Genomic DNA, 20189 nt, shown 5'->3' on the forward strand with positions numbered 1-20189 from the left:
TTTAGACAACTAATTAGTTTAATAATAATAATATTAAGCCAATCAATAGTGATTGTTAAACCATTAAATTATAATATTAATAGGACCATAATTAAGATCAATATTAAATTCTTTTAAATAAAAATTATTTATCTTGATGTGATTAAAATTCTGTATCAAAATACAGTTGTGAAAACTAAATGGATTAAATTGATAGTAAATAAGCTAGTTAGAATTTAGTAGGAAGAAAAAAAACATCCAGTTGAAAATAATTATATTAAATAAGTAAACCAATAAATAAATTATATATACATATTAATATTGTATTGACACCAATTTCAATTCAATTCAAAAAAAAAATGATCAAGTTGCAAGGAAAGTGGCTGACTGCCACTTCCTTTTCTTTTTATCTAGGTTACCTGGCTGCATGCTTATTTTTCCCAAGTCCACACTCAACCTCCCTAAGAGAAGTAAGCATGCAATGGCATTCCAAGCCTTGATTAAGGCAGCCACGGCAGGCACAACTTGTAAGCTACCATCTAAGCATTAGATGAGAGCTCCTAAGCAAAAAGGAGAAGTAAAGTAAAATAATAATAATAATAATAATAATAATAATAATAATAATAAATAAATAATAATAATAATAACAAATTAGGCCCTCAAACTCCTATATTAGGAGCACTATTCAGCCTTGTTACACACACTTGTAAGAGCAAAACAAAGAGAGAAGAGAAGGAGAAAGAAGGGCCCAACATTTGGGATTTTTTTTACTTCACTAAGGTAATAATACATCACCTCTATCCTCCCTTAGATATCTCTAACTGAATTTATATAATTTATATATGCAAGACTAAGCATGGTTAAGTCATATATGGCAAAATAGTACCATGCATGTTTAGAACTTTGATGGGATGAGAGTTTCATTATGTTATAATTTCCTATCCCTTCTTGCAAATATAGATATATGGCTTAGCTACTGTTTTTAAGTGTTCAATATTCTCCATTGTTGATAAAATCTTGCAAAAGAGTAAAATGAGATGAGAATGGCTTCCCTTTACCTGAAACTTAGATCCTTCCTCACTGTTTCAGACCTTATCGGATGAAAAGAGGGCTATAATAAATTGAAAATAATTGAGGTTAAAAATCTGTGTATACTGGAAGCATATATAGGTGTTATGCACTGTGTAAAATTTTTATAAAATCATTGGATACCATTTTTTTACCGAAACAAATATTTTCCCTAAGCGTCGCTTACAACACAGCAGAAGCAGTGGCTTCAAACAGGTCCCATTTTCTCTACAAAGGGTATTTTTTTGCACGACTACTTGGAAAAGTTAGATTTTTAAGTTATCTTTCGAACGCCACTGGTTTCATAATTTTTTATTAAGTATTGAGAGAGAAACGCCAAATTTTCCAAAATGTGACAGAATCTGTCCAGTTTTCTTATAAAAATTATTTGACCTCCTTCGACTGGTTTTCAGTCTTCATACTCTTCTGAAAATATGTTCTAAACTCAAAAATTTAGCAAAACGTTCTGACCATGCCTCTTTTCGACACTATTTGAGGACCCTTTTTATTTTTCGAACACAGAACACCTGTGCTGACGTTTTCATGGCCTGAATATTTTTTTTTTATTTCATTGCTGTTTGGAGGCAGCAGCAATGCTGACTTTGCCAGGTCACCGTTTATTCCACAGAATAAATTTTCAAGTGGTTCAAATTGGAAAAGTTATATTTTTAAGTTGCCTTTCAAACGCCGCTGGTTTCGTAAATTTTTATTAAGTATTGGGAGAGAAACACAAATTTTTCCAAAATGTGATAGAATCTGTCCAGTTTTCTTAAAAAAATTATTTGACCATCTTCTGTCGATTTTCAGTCTTCGAATCCTTCTGGAAACATGTTCTAAACTCAAGTGTCTAACATTCTGTTCTAACTATACCTTCTTTTGACACCGTTTGAGGCCGCTTTTATTTTTTTCAACACAGATTACCTGTGCTGGAAGTACTGTAACTCACTGTCCCAGAAAAACCAGTTTTCTTCCAAAATTTATTTCTCCCTTTAAAAATCGTTTTTAGCTCAGGTATCCTTCTCGGAATATTTTCCTAACTCAGTGAATTAGCACCAGTTAAAATATCGTAATGATTGAATATCATTTGGTATGGGTTTCATATTTTTACATACAGTGCTGAAAAAAAAAAAAAAAAAGGTAGTGTGTGAATTATTAAGAAATTTTGTGATAATTCCTAAGACATTCTATCATGTTTATTTTGGTTGCCATACACGATTGTGTTGTGCTATATAAACATTATGTCACTGTAGTTTTCAAACTAAAACTCGTACATGCATCAAAATGTGAAATGGACAAAGTAAAAGGACACGGAATCGAACAGATACATTAAAATTTAAAAGTGATGGGGTGAGCCCGGTTTAGAATTTTGCGCAAGTGAATTGCGAACCCTAACATGGCACGGGAAGGTATTTCGGCTCTTATCGGTACAGGCGATATAAGGTTGGTGGTGCGGGTGTCACAATGTAGACCGTTCCCTTGGGGCAGACCGTGATGTCACGACTCGGGTACGTAACCCTGGTGCGTGGGCATCATTGGTAGTTACAGTAAGTAACATTTGAATATTTGACCAAGGGGGAGTCAGAATTGCCCGTGGCTATTGCTTAGCGGTTGAGTGGAAATAGTGCTCCGCGGGGAGTTACTTAAATTTATCTGATAAACTGAATCTATGAGAAATTAGAAAGAAAAGCATGCATTTTCCCTATGATGAATCACTATTTCCATTTTTCATTTTTATTTATTTATCTATTGTTATTATTTTAACTATTAGCATTTCTGTTATGCTTATTAAATGTTGTTTACTATTCTGTTGTTATACGATATTTATTATTCATGAGTATTATTATTGGAGTGGGTATTTTCGGGTTGTAGTATATTACTGAGCTCGTCGCTCATTGGCATTCTCGTTGCCATGGCGTTTTATGCTAGGTACCGAAGAAAACGAAGGAAACACTGAAGCCGTGCAAGGTGACATTCAGCCTTGGTTAGCTTGAAGAGTCCCCAAATTCCACAAAACCATTTCCTATATTTCTCTATCTTTCTTTCGCAGTGGTTTTAAATTTCTTTTTGTGTACCGAGACTAAGTTTTAAGTTCTATTAGAATTGTACTTTGAAAACTTTAAAATTTTTGGGTTGTTAATTAATGGATATTAGTGATGTTTGATGGCAACATTGATTTTAAGTCCTAAATCTTATTATGATGTCAAAAAAAAAAAAAATTTGGGACGTCACACTACTAGAAACTAAAGTTGAAGAATAATAACATCCATAATGATATGGAAAGAAGGTTTGAGAGAATAAAGAAATATTGTGAGTGTCAAAAATCTAAAAATCTATGCCAAAATCTGAAGAGAAATATTCAAAATCCCTATATTAAATATAAAAAACTCAGGTCTACACTTTATAAGTGCATATCTATACTCTAGAAATATAAATTTACATTTTAAAAGTGCTCGTCAAAGTTTCGCCAGAGCACTGTTGAAAATCTCTAGAAAGAGAAGTTTTACTCTCTCTCTCTCTCTCTCCAAGCTCAATAGTTTTTCTAAAAAATTTAATTTTGTTTGGGATAACCTAAATAAGTGCACTTTTTGTCTTTTTACGAAAAGATGTGCAGAAAAGTAGAGAGCTGATGTGATGAAAAAAAGATAAAAAGATAAAAAGTGTGTACTTATTTTAGGTAGCCAAACTTAACCTTAATTACTCTTTATTAATCAACGTTATGTCAATTAAAGAAATAATTTTATTTTACCATGAAAATGTGTCAAAAAAACACTTGGGATTGAAATTAGTGTATCGTGAAATTTATTATTTAATAAATTTGAGCCATATAATCATAATTTTGAGTACAATTTATGAGTATGTATTATTGAAAAACAATAAATTACACTTTGTTCCATTGCACGTTACACTAGAAAACGATTACGGATGCCAAACAAATGACAGAATAATAAGGATCAGCCTCTTCTCCTGCACTCTTGCCTCCGGCTCTTTCCTGCACCTTTTATAAGATTGAGACACTTGGCATCTAACAGATTCAATCATTCCAAAATAAAACACGTATTGCACACCGCCTTGATAGAAAAAAAACGATGTCGTTTAGGGTACAGTTTCTCACTCCTTTCCACTTCCAAAAATTAAATTTTATTTTTTTTAATAACTATGCATAAACATGTTCATGTATATTACTTTATTATAAAAATACTAAAATATATTTATTTACCAATTTAATAAATAAATGAGCTAAGTGGTTTATGTTTACGCATAGATTAAGACAATTCTCTAATGATTAAGTCATGGTTAAGTTGAAATAAATGTTGAGTCAATTAGATTATGTCACTTTTAATGTCTAACACAACTATAATTCATCAAACTGACTCTTATATATTTTATCATAAAAAATACTAACATATATTTATTTATTAAATTAATAAATAAATGAGTTAAGTGGTTCGTGTTTAGGTATAGACTAAGGCAATTCTCTAATTATTAGGTCATGGCCAAGCTGACATAAATGTTGATTTAATTAGATTATGTCACTTTTAATGTCTAACATAACTATAAATTCTTAATAATTTTAAATATAATTATAAAATTTTATCCAAATTTTAATTTTTTTAATAACTATGCATAAACGTGTTCACATTTATTATTTTATTATACCAATACTAAAATATATTTATTCATCAATTTAATAAATAAATGAGTTAAGTGATTTATGTTTAGGCATGGACTAAGACAATACCCTAATGATTAGGTCATGATCAAGTTGAGATAAATGTTGAGTCAATTAGATTATGTAACTTTTAATGTCTAACACGACTATAATTCCTCAAGCTAATTCTTATATATTTTACTATAAAAAATACTAACATATATTTATTTATCAATTTAATAAATAAATGAGTTAAGTGGTTCATGCTTAGATATAGACTAAGACAATTATCTAATTATTAGGTCATGGCCAAATTGACATAAATGTTGATTTCGTTAGATTATGTCACTTTTAGTGTCTAACATAACTATAAATTCCTAATAATTTTAAATATGAATATAAAATTTTATCCAAATTTTAATTTTTTAAATAACTATGCATAAACATGTTCATATTTATTATTTTATTATAAAAATACTAAAATATATTTATTCATTAATTTAATAAATGAATGAGTTAAGTGGTTTATGTTTAGGCATAGACTAAGACAATTCTCTAATTATTAGGTCATGGTCACGTTGAGATAAATGTTGAATCAATTATATTATGTCATTTTTAGTGTGTAGCACAACTATAATTCCTCAAGCCAACTCTTATATATTTTATTATAAAAAATACTAACATATATTTATTTATCAATTTAATAAATAAATGAGTTAAGTGGTTCATGTTTAGGTATAGATTAAGACAATTCTCTAATTATTAGGTCATGGCCAAACTGACATAAATGTTGATTTAATTAGATTATGTCACTTTTAGTGTCTAACATAACTATAAATTCTCAATAATTTTAAATATAAATATAAAATTTTATCCAAATTTTATTTTTTTTAATAACTATGCATAAACGTGTTCATATTTATTATTTTATTATAAAAATACTAAAATATATTTATTCACCAATTTAATAAATCAATGAGTTAAGTGGTTTATGTTTAGGCATAGACTAAGACAAATTTCTAATGATTAGGTCATGGTTAAGTTGAGATAAATGTTGAGTCAATTAGATTATGTCATTTTTAGTGTCTTGCACAACTATAATTCCTCAAGTTGATTCTCATATATTTTATTATAAAAAATACTAACATATATTTATTTATCAATTTAATTAATAAATGAGTTAAGTTGCTTATGTTTCGGCAGAGACTAAGAAAATTCTCTAATGATTAGGTCATGGCCAAATTGAGATAAATGTTGAGTCAATTAGATTATGTCAGTGTTTACTACAACTATAAATGCTTAACCCAACTTTTATATATTTTATTACAAAAAATACGAATGTATATTTATTCACCAATTTAATAAATAAATTAAGTGATTCATACTTAGGCATAGACTAAGACAATTCTCTAATAATTAGGTCATGACCAAGTTCAAATAAATGTTGAATCAATTAAATTATGTCATTTTTAATGTCTAGCACAAATAAAAATCCTCAATAATTTTAAATATAAATATAAAATTTTATCGAATTTTAATTTTTTTATAATTATGCATAAACATGTACTTATTTATTATTTTATTATAAAAAATACTAAATATATATTTATTAAGTGTCTCCCCCAGACGACATCGTTTTTTTCTGTCAAATGAGGTGTGCACTACGTATTTATTTTGGAATAGTTGAATTTGTTAAATGCCACGTGTCTCAATCTTATGTAAAGTGCAGAAAAAGACCGGAGGCAAGAGTGCAGGAGAGGAGGCTGATCCGGATAATGATGGGTAGTAAGGAGCTAATAGAGAAATGATGAAAGTGATGAGTAAGGAGTAAGCAGTTTTTATAAATAGTGAAAAAAAAGAGACTGCATAAAAATGAAAAATGTTTTGAAGTTTTAATTCTTGACCTTTAAAGTCAACTCTAATGAGTTGGTAGTAGGTTTCTTTTATTGTGATGTGATACTTTCATCTTTTTTCTTTTTTTCCCTGTCATGTCATTAGTGCTCCATTAGAACGAGCAAGGATCCTCTAGAGTGATTTTTTCCTAAAGTTTCCTAGAGTACTACATTGTGTGGTTGAGATTTATTGGCAAGTCACATCAATTTTTCTGATGTGACTTGTCAGTAAATCTCATCCACACAATGTAGCACTCTAGGAAACTTTAGGGAAATTTCACTCTAGAGGATCTTTGGTGCATTAGAACACCCAAATTAGTGCTCTGAATTATTATTGAATAAAAATATGGCGAGTAACAAAAAAAACAAATAGTTAATAGAAGTACGTTTAGAAGATATAGTATGGATCAAGGTTTTGAAAAGCAGTTGTAGTTACTGTAATGCTTGCGGCAACACGGTAGCGGTTGTGGAGTTTAATGGTCGTAGCGTAACGGTTACAGTAATTAGAATCACGAATTTTTTTATTTTTCGTACAATTTGAAGAAAATTTTTTGATACGCATATATATATATATATATATATTTTAGAGTCATATTTATTTGGGTTTAAAATAAATTTTGATAAATTTTTATTAATTTTTAAGTATGATTCAATATATTTTATATTTTCAAATCACTATAAAGTGAGTTTTTTACATTCTATTTCAATAGTTAATGATTTTAAGAATTATTGATTTTGAATATCTACAAATTATTTTTTACCAATACCTGAACTAACTGAATAAAATTTATTTACAATTATTACATGAAAGGATTATAATATAAAAATTGTGCCATAAATAACAAAAAAATTCATAAAAGATTTTTTCTTTGGATCTGGATTACTTGCATTTGTTTTTTTTTTTTTTTTGTAAGTTTTTTTTTTTGAGAAAATAAACTATTTAGAATATTGTAAAATGGTGTAACAATATCTAATGGACCGTTATGGTTCCGCTACAGTCGTTACGTAATACCGAAATGGTCATTATATATGTAAATTTTTGTCACACCACTATAGCGACAGTAACGAGTAGTGGTAACCACCACAATCGTTACGTAACGAGTACAACCACTTTTTAAAACCTTGGTAAGAAGAAATGAATGATAAAAATGTGATTAGATATAAAATAGTTGATTGTGTTCATGAAAAATGAATGATCAAAATAAGATTAGACATAAAATATAGTGGTGCAACCTGTTATTGTTCTAATTTCTATTAATAGATTTAATACCATATTAATGAGACTCGTTTGCCAAGTGCAGAAAATAGTTAAAAAATTATTATAATCTACCACATAATTTTCATTACTTTTTTGTATGTTTTTTTTATAAAAAATTTAAAAGTCAGCTAAAATAGTAAACTTTAACCTTAATGCTGTGTTTGGTTGATGGATTTGAGGAAGAATTTGAAAAGGGAAAGGGAAAAGGTGTGTGAAACTATGTGAAATATAGGCATGATTTATTCACATTTCACCTACCTTTTTCATTTTCCTTTCCAAATCTCTTTCAAAATCCCCTAACCAAACAAAGCATAAAAGTTAGATTGTTAGATTAAAAAAACATAGGACTAAAGTGAGATTATATGCACCGCAACGGTGCAAAGTGTAATTTACCAAAAACGAAAAACCAAAACCAAAACGGGACTGCCGCCTCCCAAGGAAGCATCGCCGCAAGAAGAAGCATTTCCCGGAGATGATCTGTTCGGCATGTTTTCAGGGTTAGGGTTGCTGAGGACCCCCAAAACCGAATGCTCGTTAATTGGCACCATTCAAATTTAATGCCACATTGATGTTGAATGTGTCAAATGGGGCATTTTGGGAGCAGGAGTTCAGGGATGATCCGTATGAGTTGGGTTGGTGATGATTGTTTCATTACTGGAGGGAATGAGATGGCTTATCTGGGTTTTGGTGTATGCTGGTGAGCAACAGTATTAAGGGGACATGGTTTCTTTGTACTGTGCCATTGGGTGTGCTCAATAAGGGATCAATTGAGTTTGTCCCAGAACTCACATGGCCCAAAAAAGACCCAATTCAGAGATTAGGATTTGGGTTTTCTAAATAAGGTTGCAATGTTGTTTCCATATGAGTTCTTTTTGTTTTATTGCTATTCTTATCTCTCAGGAGACCCACTTCTTGTAGCTCTTGATTTTGAAAAGATGTCTCCAGTGGGAGTGTTTTGGACAAATTGAAGGGTATATTCAATATCAGTTGCCACCTGGTTCTTAACCATATGTTGCAATTGGGGATTGGAGAGTGTTCTTTGCTGGAGAGGCGACTAATAAGCAGTATCCAGGAGGTCATTTGTTTGTTCTGGCAGAAAAAATCAAATAATTTTAATGGGGAAAGAAAGTGATGATGTTGATAAAATTAGTTTGAGACCCTTGAACTTAAATTTGGTAGCTTTTCTGTTTTGTTTGAGCTCATGTCAAATTATCTTGAATTTATTTATTTGTTACAAGTTGTATTCGAAGGCGAGAAATTGGATTCAGGTTTGTCTGCATCTTTATGGCTTGATCCATAGGAATTTCCCCAATGATGACTTGAAAACCTTATTTATCTGTACAGCAATAGTGCATTTTAGCGATTAGATTTGTAAAATAATAAATTGAGATGTATATTATTATTGATGTTTTACAAGATTGTTATGTATTCTGTATTACAAATGAGGGGTTCCTTATATAGATGTAGGTGTAGGGAGTAGGTGGTGGTAGGTGAGTGTAGTAGGTGAGTGTGTGGTAGGTGATGGTAAGTGTGTGGTAGGTGATGGTAAATTATACAATGTACATTAACAGCCCCCTCAAACTCAAGGAGGATAGGTACTAGCCAACTTGAGTTTGGAGAGAGTAACAAAACAGAAAAAAAAATAAACTGATAAATAAAATAAAACAGGATAGGAGACACGGTATGGTCGTGTCAGACCGTTGTAGCAGACAGTTTATGGGGTCATGTCGGACCGTTGTAGCAGACAGTTTACGGGGTCATGTCGGACCGATGTAGCAGGACAGTTTACGGGGTCATGTCGGACCGTTGTAGAAGACAGTTTACGGGGTCATGTCGGACCGTTGTAGAAGACAGTTTACGGGGTCATGTCGGACCGTTGTAGAAGACAGTTTACGGGGTCATGTCGGACCGTTGTAGCAGCTGACCGGAATCAATGTCGGGACAGTTTATGGGGTCATGTCGGACCGATGTAGAAGCTGACCGGAATCAATGTCGGGACAGTTTATGGGGTCATGTCGGACCGTTGTAGCAGACACTGTGTGGTCGTGTTAGACCAATGTAGAAGACAGTTTACGGGGTCATGTCGGACCGTTGTAGAAACTTGTGGTGGTGCACCAAGGGGGCGACTTAGGGAGTGCGCCATGAGCGACTTATACATGATACTGTGTATAACCCCCCCTCAAACTCAAATAGGTGTGAAGATAGAAACCTATTTGAGGTTGAAACAAAGGGATTGATAAAGCTGACCGGTGTAGAAGACACTGTATGAGTGTGTATATAGGCTGCCCAAAAAAAAATATACATGGATGTAGATATCGAGCCCTCAAAAGTCGTGCCCTCAAAAGGTGTGTCATCAAAAGGCGTGCCCGAGTCATGAAAAGGCGTGCCATGAAAAGGCGTGCCAGGTTGTCGGCGTCAAGAGGCGCGCGATGCGCGTGGCTGCCTCGGCTATATAACCAAGACTGAACCTGAGGCTGAGGCTGAGGCTGAGATAAAAAACCTGCGAATTTCTCTGAAAAACTCTTCGTGGTGCTGAGAGAGAGAGTCTGTAACACTCTGTTGCGAGAGATAGTCTGTAATACTCTGTTGCCCAGAAAATGGCCTCTTCGTCCCGCCCTCTGCTTACTCTCTTTCCCGACCTCAACGAGTCCACAAGAGAGATAACTGGTGCGGTGTCCCATGAACCTCAACCAAACACCACTGGTTTTGCTCCGTTGAACTTTCCGATGCAGTCGGTGGAGCAAAAAATGACAGTGCAAACGGATGTGGAGGCTAATCAGTATACTTTGAAGGCATATGTGGAGTCCATGACGGCGGTCACAAACTTGTCGCACCGGCTGCAGAGTAGGACAAATGAGGTGCAGCAGTTAAACTCTCAGCTGGCTCTGCTCCAACGCATGTATAAGGATGCGCGAGAAGAGATAAGCGTGCTAAGGGCAGAAAACAAGGAGCTGAAGCGGAAGGCCACCGTGATGTTCCGATTTGGAGGGCCGTCATATGCTGCAGTGGAGGAGCAGGGAGTAGTGATCGTGTCCAGTGGAGTGGGAGACACGGGGGCAACACCGGCAAGGGCCGGCCAGGACGGAGGCAAGAAGAAAAGACCGGCGGCAGAGTAGAGAAGAAAATCCCACTTGTGAATGTGGTTGTTTGTTTGTATTTTGTTTTTGTTTTTTTGTTTTTTTTTTTTTTTTTGTGGAAAATTGTGATCGGGGGTGATCCCGGAGATGAATAAAATATGGGTTGTTGTGCAAATTTGAATTTTTTTTTTTTTTTTTTTTTTTTTTGAGCATGATGATGATGAATAAAAATAATAAAGGTGGCAGTGGGAATGGAATAAAAAAAAAAAAAAGAGTGGTTTTGTGTGATGAAAAAAAAAGAGTCGGTAGGCAATATGAAATTAAAAAGAAAGGAAAAGAGGGGGACAAAAGTTGGCGGATGGTGTATCATGGAGTGGTGGATCACAGTGTGTTGAAAAAAAAAAAAAAAAAAAAATTAAAGAAAATAAAAGAAGGTTGGATGGACAGAGAGAGATTAATAAAATATGAGAGAATAATGATAAATATAATTAAAGTGGGTCTGGTGGAGAGAATCCAATGAGCCTCCACGCGTCCCAACACGTCTCTGTCTCTACATGAAAGCCAAGGCAAGGAATGGTCCAGTGAGTGCAGTCCCAGCAATAGCGACTCTGCTCACAGCGGACGCACCACTTGTCGGTGGCGTGGTACTAGATGTGGGCGCCACCGTCGGAGATGGGGTGGAGCCGGAGACGGGGGAGGGCGACGGCGACGGCGACGGCGTTGGTGTGTGAACCGGAGTCGGTGCCGGCGAGGGAGTCACCGGAGTCGGATCCGGAACTGGAGCTGTAACCGGCGTCGGAGAAGGAGGAGAAGGAGCAGGAGAAGAAGAAGGAGGAGGAATTGACGGCGGCGGAGTAGGTGTGGCGGTGGGTGAAACCTTTGGAGAAGCAGCAGGGGCTTGTGCTAAGCATGAGGTGGTGAAGAGAGAGAGGAGAAAGAGAAGTTGAAAACCGCGAGAACCCATAATCTTTTCTGTTTTGGTTTCTTTCTAGAGAGAGAAACAGAGACTTTTAGAGAGAGAGAGAGAGAGAGAGGAGAAAGTTTGAGATGAAGGTCATGAGACCGGCGCGACCGAAGAACTTGGCGACGAAGACGGTGGCGTGGCCTTGAGATTCAGGGGAGTCGATCCACTGAAGGCATGGTCGGAGGATACAGTTTTCGCTGCAACCCTTTCGAAGAACTCGACATCCATTGCAACTCATGATTACAAGCTCAACATATCAGATTCAAGCTATAAACGAGGAAATGAATTTGGTAGCCAGACGCAGAAACTGGAGAGAGAGAGATTTGTGTGTATGTATCGAGTGATGGCAATGGTGGTGTGTTTCAGTGAGGTGCCGAGAGGGAGAGGGAGAGGGAGGTTTGAATTGGTTGAGATCCGACGGGCGGTCAAGGCAAGGTTGCCGCCCGCCGGAAGGCGAAGAACACCAAGATCTTTAACCTTGCTCTGATACCATGTAAAATAATAAATTGAGATGTATATTATTATTGATGTTTTACAAGATTGTTATGTATTCTGTATTACAAATGAGGGGTTCCTTATATAGATGTAGGTGTAGGGAGTAGGTGGTGGTAGGTGAGTGTAGTAGGTGAGTGTGTGGTAGGTGATGGTAAGTGTGTGGTAGGTGATGGTAAATTATACAATGTACATTAACAAGATTATTGAATTCAAAAGTGACACATCATAATTGGTTCGGTTTTGTAATGCTTGCTAGTTACAACTTACTATTAAATTCTTGTTGGCAGCATCTGAATGTAATTCATATATGTGCCCACATTTTTGTACATTTATCTTTGTGAAGTATAATGATAAATTACCATTCAATCTCGTGTCTTCATTTAAGTCTTCTGATAATTGTTACTTGCTTCAATCATTAGTTGGTTAGGTGCTTTGTTTTTTATTGTCAAAGTGAATAGGCTAACTTATATTATATTGTAAATGATCCTTTAAATTATTGTTCTTGTCATTTTGAAGGATTGTTTGGTACTGTTAGGAATTGTTTTGGTTAGTTCTGGTGCACTTTTATTTATTATATCTTAATGCCAGAAATCAGAGAAAGATTGACTATAATGTGCTTTTGTTACTGGTATTTCTTACGTGAAACGCCACTTTTTTTAGAATATTGTTGTTAGAGCAAAAAATTTGTTCTAATGAAATATTTTAGTGCCTGCTTGGCTTTGTTGTGGCTTTTAGCGAAATGCTTTTTAAGAAGAGCTTCTGTAGAACCAAGCATCTTGAACTTGCTTCCCCAAGAAGTGCTCAGGGCCTCTATTTTTGGTCATCTGAGGCCTCGTTTGGGAACTGGCTAATTTAGTAACTTTTTGGCTATTTGGCTAAAAAGGTAGGTAAAAAAAACTTGTATGTTTGGGATGACTTTTTGGCTAATTACGAAAAGATGTGCAAAAAGTAGAGAGAAAAGAGAATCTTTAACTTTTTGGTATGGGTTGTTGGTTTTTTGGCTAATTTAGTAACTTTTTGGCTAATTGACTAAAATAGCCTCTTGCCAAACGAGGCCTGAAAGTGCTTTCGTTGTGTTGCCAAGCATAATTAAAATGTGGTTTTGGGCCGCCTCACTGCAATGAAACAACTGGCTTTGGCTTGATTTGATTCAGGCTGAAGCAAGAGGTCAGCCTTGAGCATGAGTTCGGAAACATGTTCCTTGGAAAACTTTGGATTATGCTCTTGCTCAAAATTGTTTAGGAGCATTTTAAGAAACCATTAGTCTGATCATGTCTTATAATAAAAGCTCTAATTTTTTGAGTTCCAATTTCTGAACATAGTACCCAAGTTACCCGGTTAATACATGAGCACTCAAGATATCTGAAGCACAAAGGTTATACATTTCTGCCACTTCCTTTATGTTAATTGAATTGTAGTATTCAAGTCCAACTCTTGGAAAATTCATATTACTACTGCAAGTCGTGTAGACTAGCACCCATCCGAAATGTTTGCTGCAATAGGAGTGGGTGATAAATGACGAATATAAACTTTTCATTTTATTGTTCCCCCATCTCAAAGTCATTCAACTTCATTAGATTAAGAATTTGATCCATGTCGCTTTTGTTATTCACCAGGTCCTAAAATGGACCATATTATTCTCTGCATAACCAATGATTCATTGTTTGCGAACTGTTGTTTTCCCAATGCCTTGAGTTGTGTGATTAGCCATTCATGGGAGGAGGGATCAATTCCATGGAAGAAGGGATCAGATTCTTGAGAAACCTAAAGCTTTTAGCCACAGAAGAAAAGAAAAGCTGGCTGAAATCTTAGTGCCTCAATGGGTTATTGTACGATTCAAGGGATTCCATTTCGATTGATGGGTAAGTGTAACTAATCTGATATGTTTAATCTTGCATAGCCCATGCTAATTCATGGGATCAGAACTACAGTGCGAAGTTGCGGATTTGGACTCGAGGATTCATCATCTGATGTAATTTTTCTGCTTATTTGGTGTTATGCTTTTGGGCTTGTCATATCTATTGTTTTATGCTTTTGGGTTTAATGGTTGTTTTAGGTGTCTAAGTCATCTCCTTGTACTCTTTTGGATCGTCCTCTTTTATTTGCCTGTGTTTAGTTAGATTCTCTTATCTTCCTGCATTAATTCTTTGTTGTATTATTTTTTGATGTAATGAAGTTCTTACCTTTCCTAAAAAATAATCCAAAAAAAAAAGAAATTAAAAAATTCAATGGATTCCATACATAAACCAATTATGAGTTCTCTTCTTTCTTGATCTCATGTTCCTTAAATAAAAAAGAAGTTGAGTGTGCTTATTTGCTGTATCAGACCATGCATGTGTTCCTTGTTCTTTTGTTGAATAAGAACATAATCTAGTAATAATCTTACTACACCAAGTCAGAGGCCATAAAAGCGGACCCGAGTCGTGAAATTGCGGAAGGAATATACCGCTAGAAAGTTTTACACTGAGTCTTGACCTGGCTTCAGAACCATGTCTTACCAAAAACTAGTGTATTTTGCTTTCTAGCTTTGATATATGTGGTCAAGCATAGGGTTCTTTCTTTTCAGCAGAAATGCTAGCCCACCATGATCAGGAAAGTAGTAATCTTTATTCTCAAACATTATTCAAGCTTAGATTCTGATACACAGTAGTCTCCCACTAATGTGTTGAATGAGAACATGGTTCTTCCCCACAAATGTGCCTTTTACTAAAGTGGATTAACATTAAAGAGAAAGTGGATAAATGATTGTCTTCTGTTTACTAAATTAAAGACTAAAGACAACTGACTTGGTTCCATGATAGTGATATCAAAGTAAGCATGTTGTCCTCTTCCTTCTGTCTCTCTGCCGTTATCTCAACTTCGAATAAAAATTACAGACACGAAATTTTTGGCACAGAAAGTGAAGTGTGCAGTCCAGATTCATCTCTGGTGTAGTAATGGAATTTATTATATAGGTTCTTAATTTGTTCCATTTTGAACTGCTAAGACTATAATATATTAGGCTCGTATCAAAATAGTAGTAAACAACACAAAGGTGAAGATGCTTTTTAGCTATTGTATGCTCCTATCTATTTTCTTCTTCTTACTTTCTGTCTCTGATGCATTGTCAGACCTTGAAGTACTGTTGAAGCTCAAGTCCTCCATGATTGGACCAGGAGGATCAGGACTCGAGGACTGGAAGTACTCTTCCTCTCCTTCTGCACACTGTTCATTCTCTGGTGTAGCTTGTGATGAGAGCTCACGAGTGGCCTCTCTCAACATCTCGTTTGAGCCTCTCTCTGGTATAATTCCACCGGAGATTGGGCAATTGAATAAGCTTGTTTATCTCACTATCATCGAGAGCAATCTCACCGGCGAGCTTCCACTAGAGATGTCGAACCTAACATCCATCAAGTTCATCAACATCTCTTCCAACGCCTTCAACGGAAGCATCCATGGAAGCGTGATAGCTTCAATGACCGAGCTCCAAGTTTTCGATGTCTACAATAACAATTTCACTGGAACGCTCCTGACAGAGTTTGCAGGGCTGAAGGGGCTCAAGACTCTTCATCTCGGAGGGAACTACTTCTATGGGGTGATTCCAGAGGCTTACGCCGAGCTTCAGAGCCTGGAGTGTTTAGGTTTACAAGGCAATGGACTTACTGGAAAAATTCCAACGAGTTTGGGTCGGTTGATGAACCTTAAAGAACTCTATCTCGGGTATTTCAATGCCTACGAAGGAGGGATTCCATTCGAGTTTGGACTATTGAGCTCGCTCCAAGTCCTTGACATGGCGAGTTGTAACCTGTCAGGAGAAATTCCAAAGAGTCTGGGTAATTTGAAGATGTTGCAGTATCTGTATCTCCAATTCAATGGACTCACTGGTCACATTCCTTCTGAACTGTCTGGCTTGGTTGGCTTGAATTACCTGGACCTCTCAGTTAACCAACTCAGCGGTCAAGTACCCGAGAGTTTGTCAGAATTGAAGAACATGAGGTTATTAAATCTGTTTCGCAACCGTCTTCATGGTCCTGTTCCATCCTTTATCGGCGAGCTTCCCAATCTCAAGGTCTTACAGATATGGGATAACAACTTTACTTCTGAACTGCCTGAAAATCTTGGGCAAAATGGGAAGCTGCAACTACTTGACGTTGCCACCAACCAACTCACCGGAACCATTCCTCGTCATTTGTGTGGAGGAGGGAGATTAAAGACATTGATTCTGATGGAAAACCAATTTTTTGGACCCATTCCTGAAGAAATTGGAGAGTGCGAATCACTAGTTAAGGTGAGAATCATGAATAACTTCTTCAATGGAACACTTCCTGCTAGGCTCTTCAGCCTGCCATTGTTAAGCATGCTTGAGCTCAGCAACAACCACTTCACAGGAGAACTTCCACCACAAATGGCAGCCAACAAGCTTGAATTTCTCTCTCTGTCTGACAATTCAATCACGGGTAAAATCCCACCTGCAATTGGAAATCTGGTTAGCGTGGTGATGCTTTTGCTGGATATGAACAGATTTTCTGATGAAATTCCCGAGAAAATCTCCAATCTAAAGAAGCTTTCAGTGCTCGACATACGTGCCAACAACATTAGTGGTGGCATTCCAAGTTCAATAGTTGATTGTCATGAACTAACTTCGATTCATTTGAGTGAAAACAGTTTGGATGGTGAAATTCCTAGAGGAATCTCAATGTTGAGGAAATTGAACTCACTCAATTTGTCAAGAAACCATCTTAGTGGTCAAATACCGGATGAAATGGGGTCGATGATCAGCCTGACATTCTTGGATCTGTCTTACAACAACTTCTCGGGAAGACTTCCTAGTGGCAATCAGTTTCAGTTCTTCAATAGCAGATCATTCATTGGAAACCCCAACCTCTGTTTACCACACGACTCATCTTGCCCTTCATCGCGAGAGATTCCCAGAGCACATTCAAAGTCGTTTGGTGCAACAAAGATTGTTATTATTACAGTAATTGCACTTGTTACATTCATGTTGTTGTTGGTTGTTACATGTGTGGTAATCTTGAAAAAGCGAAGGCTTCAAAAATCAAGGATGTAGAAGCCCACAATATACCAAACAGGTCAGTTTTAAAGCTATTGCAGACTCATTGGGCATTTTTTCATAGTTCAAGATAATAGTAGTTTTAGTATATGTTTGTACTTGTGGGGCTAATGGGGTTGTGGTGAAAGAACTAAAAGACTACTTGTTATCAAATTAAATGTATGTTACTGTTGTTTTCCGTAGAAGAAAAATTGTATAGGTTTATGGTTTTCCCTTGGTGGATTTTGATGCATAAGTAGCTGCCTGTTGATGAAATATAAGGAAAATTTTCATTTGTTTCTACCCTATTTTGCTTTCTTCTTCCCCTGTTCTGATTTGGTACTTTGGTAAGTTTAAACTTTGTTTCTCTGCATTTTTATTACATTATAAGCTGCCAAACACTCAAAGAACATAGAGGCTAAGAAGGGCTCTCTTGCAGATTAATCATGGCCACCGTAAGCAACTAATCTTCTATTCATAGATTTGCAATGGAAATTATGATGATTGGTGTGTTTCCAATAATATCATGATATGAAGGGTTTGGTGGCAAAATGGGTATGTTGATCTAAAGTGTAAAACAACATAAATTCACACACAAATTTAGGATATTGAGACAATTCCCTAGAATTCATTAAAATATTGTTAAAATCTTATATAGGAGTGTGTGTGTGTCAGTGCTTTCCAATACGAAGTTTTTTTTTTTGTTGATTCATTCGAAGGTTAAAGACAAAGTTAAAAGTTAACAGATATAGTCCTGGGATAATTCAATTCCTACTAGAGTTAACAACGCTCATGTCAGTGATTAAAAAAGAAAGAATGGAGCTTGGTGGATCTTTCAGAAAGATAGTATAATCATGTTGGTTTACACCTAGGTTGGCCAGGGCATCTGCACTTTGGTTAGCTTCCCTGGCAATGGCTTTGATTGTGCATTAACAGCGCCTTAGGAGGAAATTGGCATCTTCAATGAGTGCTCGATAAGGAGAATTCGCTTCAGCTCCATCCCAAATAAGCTCCATAGCTCTCTGTGAATCTCTCTCAATTTCAATGTTGGTTAGCCCCTTCTGCATGATAATGGTTAGTCCTCTGTAGATGCCCCACAGCTCAGCTTCTAGGCTTGTGCAATTTCCTAGATAGCCATAGTACCCCCACACCGAGGTTCCAACTTCATCTCTGAGCAGCCCTCCATATCCGGACTGTCCAGGGTCTCCTTTGGAGCTTCCATCTGTGTTTAGCTGAGTTTACTTGCAATAGGACAAGACCGCATCATTAATTTGGGATCTCTAAAATGTGGGTTCAAGATGGCCTGGAAGGCTTCTTGAGTTTCCATAGCTTGTTTAAAAATGGAGTTAACATTGATATGGATAAGTTGTGATAGATTTTCAAACACTTCCTTGTTTCTCTCTTTCCAAATGTTCCAGAGTGTTGTTAAGAATACGGTAGGCCACTGAATGTTATGCACTTGATCCTCACTTCTCATATTGACTTTGATCCATTCCTGTAGAGGGTTGTTATTGCTATGTTGCCACCATTCCATACTTTTGAGGTTGAGCCATATTGCCTTGGCTTTAGGTTAGCCTTGAAGTAGATGTACATATCTTCTCTGTCAATTTGGCATCTGGGACATATCTTAGAATTTAAAAGGTTCCTGATGGGCCTTATATGGTTAGTTAGAAGCCTCTCATGCATGACAAGCCAAAGAAAGCTTTTGAGTTTGTGAGGGGCCTTTATTTTCCATATCTACTACCAGTTCACTTCCTCTTTTTCTTCATTTAATATAGCTTGGTAAGCTACTGTTGTTGAATAGTTGCCACTAAGGGAGCCTTTCCAATGAGGGGTGTCACTAAAAGTCACATACCTAGGTCTGTATATACTGAGAATTTCCTCTTGCACTAGTTGGGAGATAAGATCTTGAATTGAGGTTAAGTCCCATTTCCCTTCTTCATCGATTATAGAGCTAGCTTTGGTTGTGTTATCAATGTGTGCCCCTGGTTGAGTGACACACAGGGGTTGACTCCCACACCACCAATCGGTCCATAAGGCTATGTTCTCCCATGTGCCAACATTTCATTTTATATTCCTGTTCAGGACCTTCTTATTTCTGATAATGCTTTTCCAAGTGTGTGATGCTCTTCTCTGGGTGGGCCAGTTAGAGACTGAGTGATCCTTGAGATATTTTGCTTTTAGAATTTTGCACCAAAGCTCATCAGAATTGGTAGTCAATTTCCATCCCAACTTAGAGATGAGAGTGGAGTTCTGTTCTCTGGCTTGCCTTATGCCTAGGCCCCCATTTCTTTTAGACTTACACACCTGTTGCCAATTAACAAGGTGAACTTTCTTCTTATCCTCTGTACTACCCCAAAGAAAATTTATGTTCAGCCTATCAATTTGGTCACAGACCTTCCTTGGAATTTCCATGGTTTGCATGAGATGATTAGGCATGGAAGAGGTGACAACCTTGACTAAGGTAGTTCTGCTTGCTAAGGATAAATTTTTTGCTTTCCAACCAGATAGTCTTTTGGCCATTCTGTCAATAATGTCTTTCAAATGATTTTTGCTAATTCTGTTGTAAAGGAGAGGAGTACTCTGGTATTTCCCCAAGTCATTAATGATAGAGATGCCACACATTGCTGAGAGGAAGAGCTTCTCTTCTAGGAATGTTGGGGGAAATGAACATTTTGGATTTATGAAAATTAATTTTCTGACCAGACATGTCACAGAACTCATGTAGCACTTCCATAATACAATCACAATTACTTCTATTAGCTTTAGCAAGTAGGA

At 36.0% G+C, this 20189-nt stretch overlaps 1 protein-coding gene across 3 annotated transcripts; it reads left to right on the plus strand.

Annotated features, from left to right (window-relative positions):
• Nucleotides 1-12581: 12581 nt before the first annotated feature.
• On the plus strand, nucleotides 12582-17714 carry LOC114286476 (uncharacterized). Of its 3 annotated transcripts, none has more exons than XM_028229642.2 (2): nucleotides 12582-14244; nucleotides 15493-17714. In XM_028229642.2, exons 1-2 carry the CDS (start codon nucleotides 14202-14204, stop codon nucleotides 17427-17429), a joined length of 1980 nt encoding a protein of 659 aa, XP_028085443.2. In that variant the 5' UTR covers nucleotides 12582-14201; the 3' UTR covers nucleotides 17430-17714. The 3 variants fall into 3 exon arrangements, with proteins under 3 accessions (XP_028085443.2, XP_028085447.2, XP_082770419.1); XM_028229646.2 differs by having other exon boundaries at nucleotides 13437-14354; XM_082914293.1 differs by lacking the exon at nucleotides 12582-14244 and adding an exon at nucleotides 15060-15193.
• Nucleotides 17715-20189: the final 2475 nt, after the last annotated feature.

This window comes from Camellia sinensis, chromosome 2 (assembly GCF_055761805.1).
Source record: "Camellia sinensis isolate YWXY chromosome 2, ASM5576180v1, whole genome shotgun sequence".
Taxonomy (NCBI): Eukaryota; Viridiplantae; Streptophyta; class Magnoliopsida; order Ericales; family Theaceae; genus Camellia; species Camellia sinensis.

Bases quoted from the DNA above. Each gene is read 5' to 3' on its own strand.
- LOC114286476 (XM_028229642.2), top strand. From the start codon at position 14,202: ATGGGTTATTGTACGATTCAAGGGATTCCATTTCGATTGATGG. The intron at 14,245-15,492 runs GTAAGTGTAACT...ATGCATTGTCAG, and splicing joins GATTCCATTTCGATTGATGG to ACCTTGAAGTACTGTTGAAG.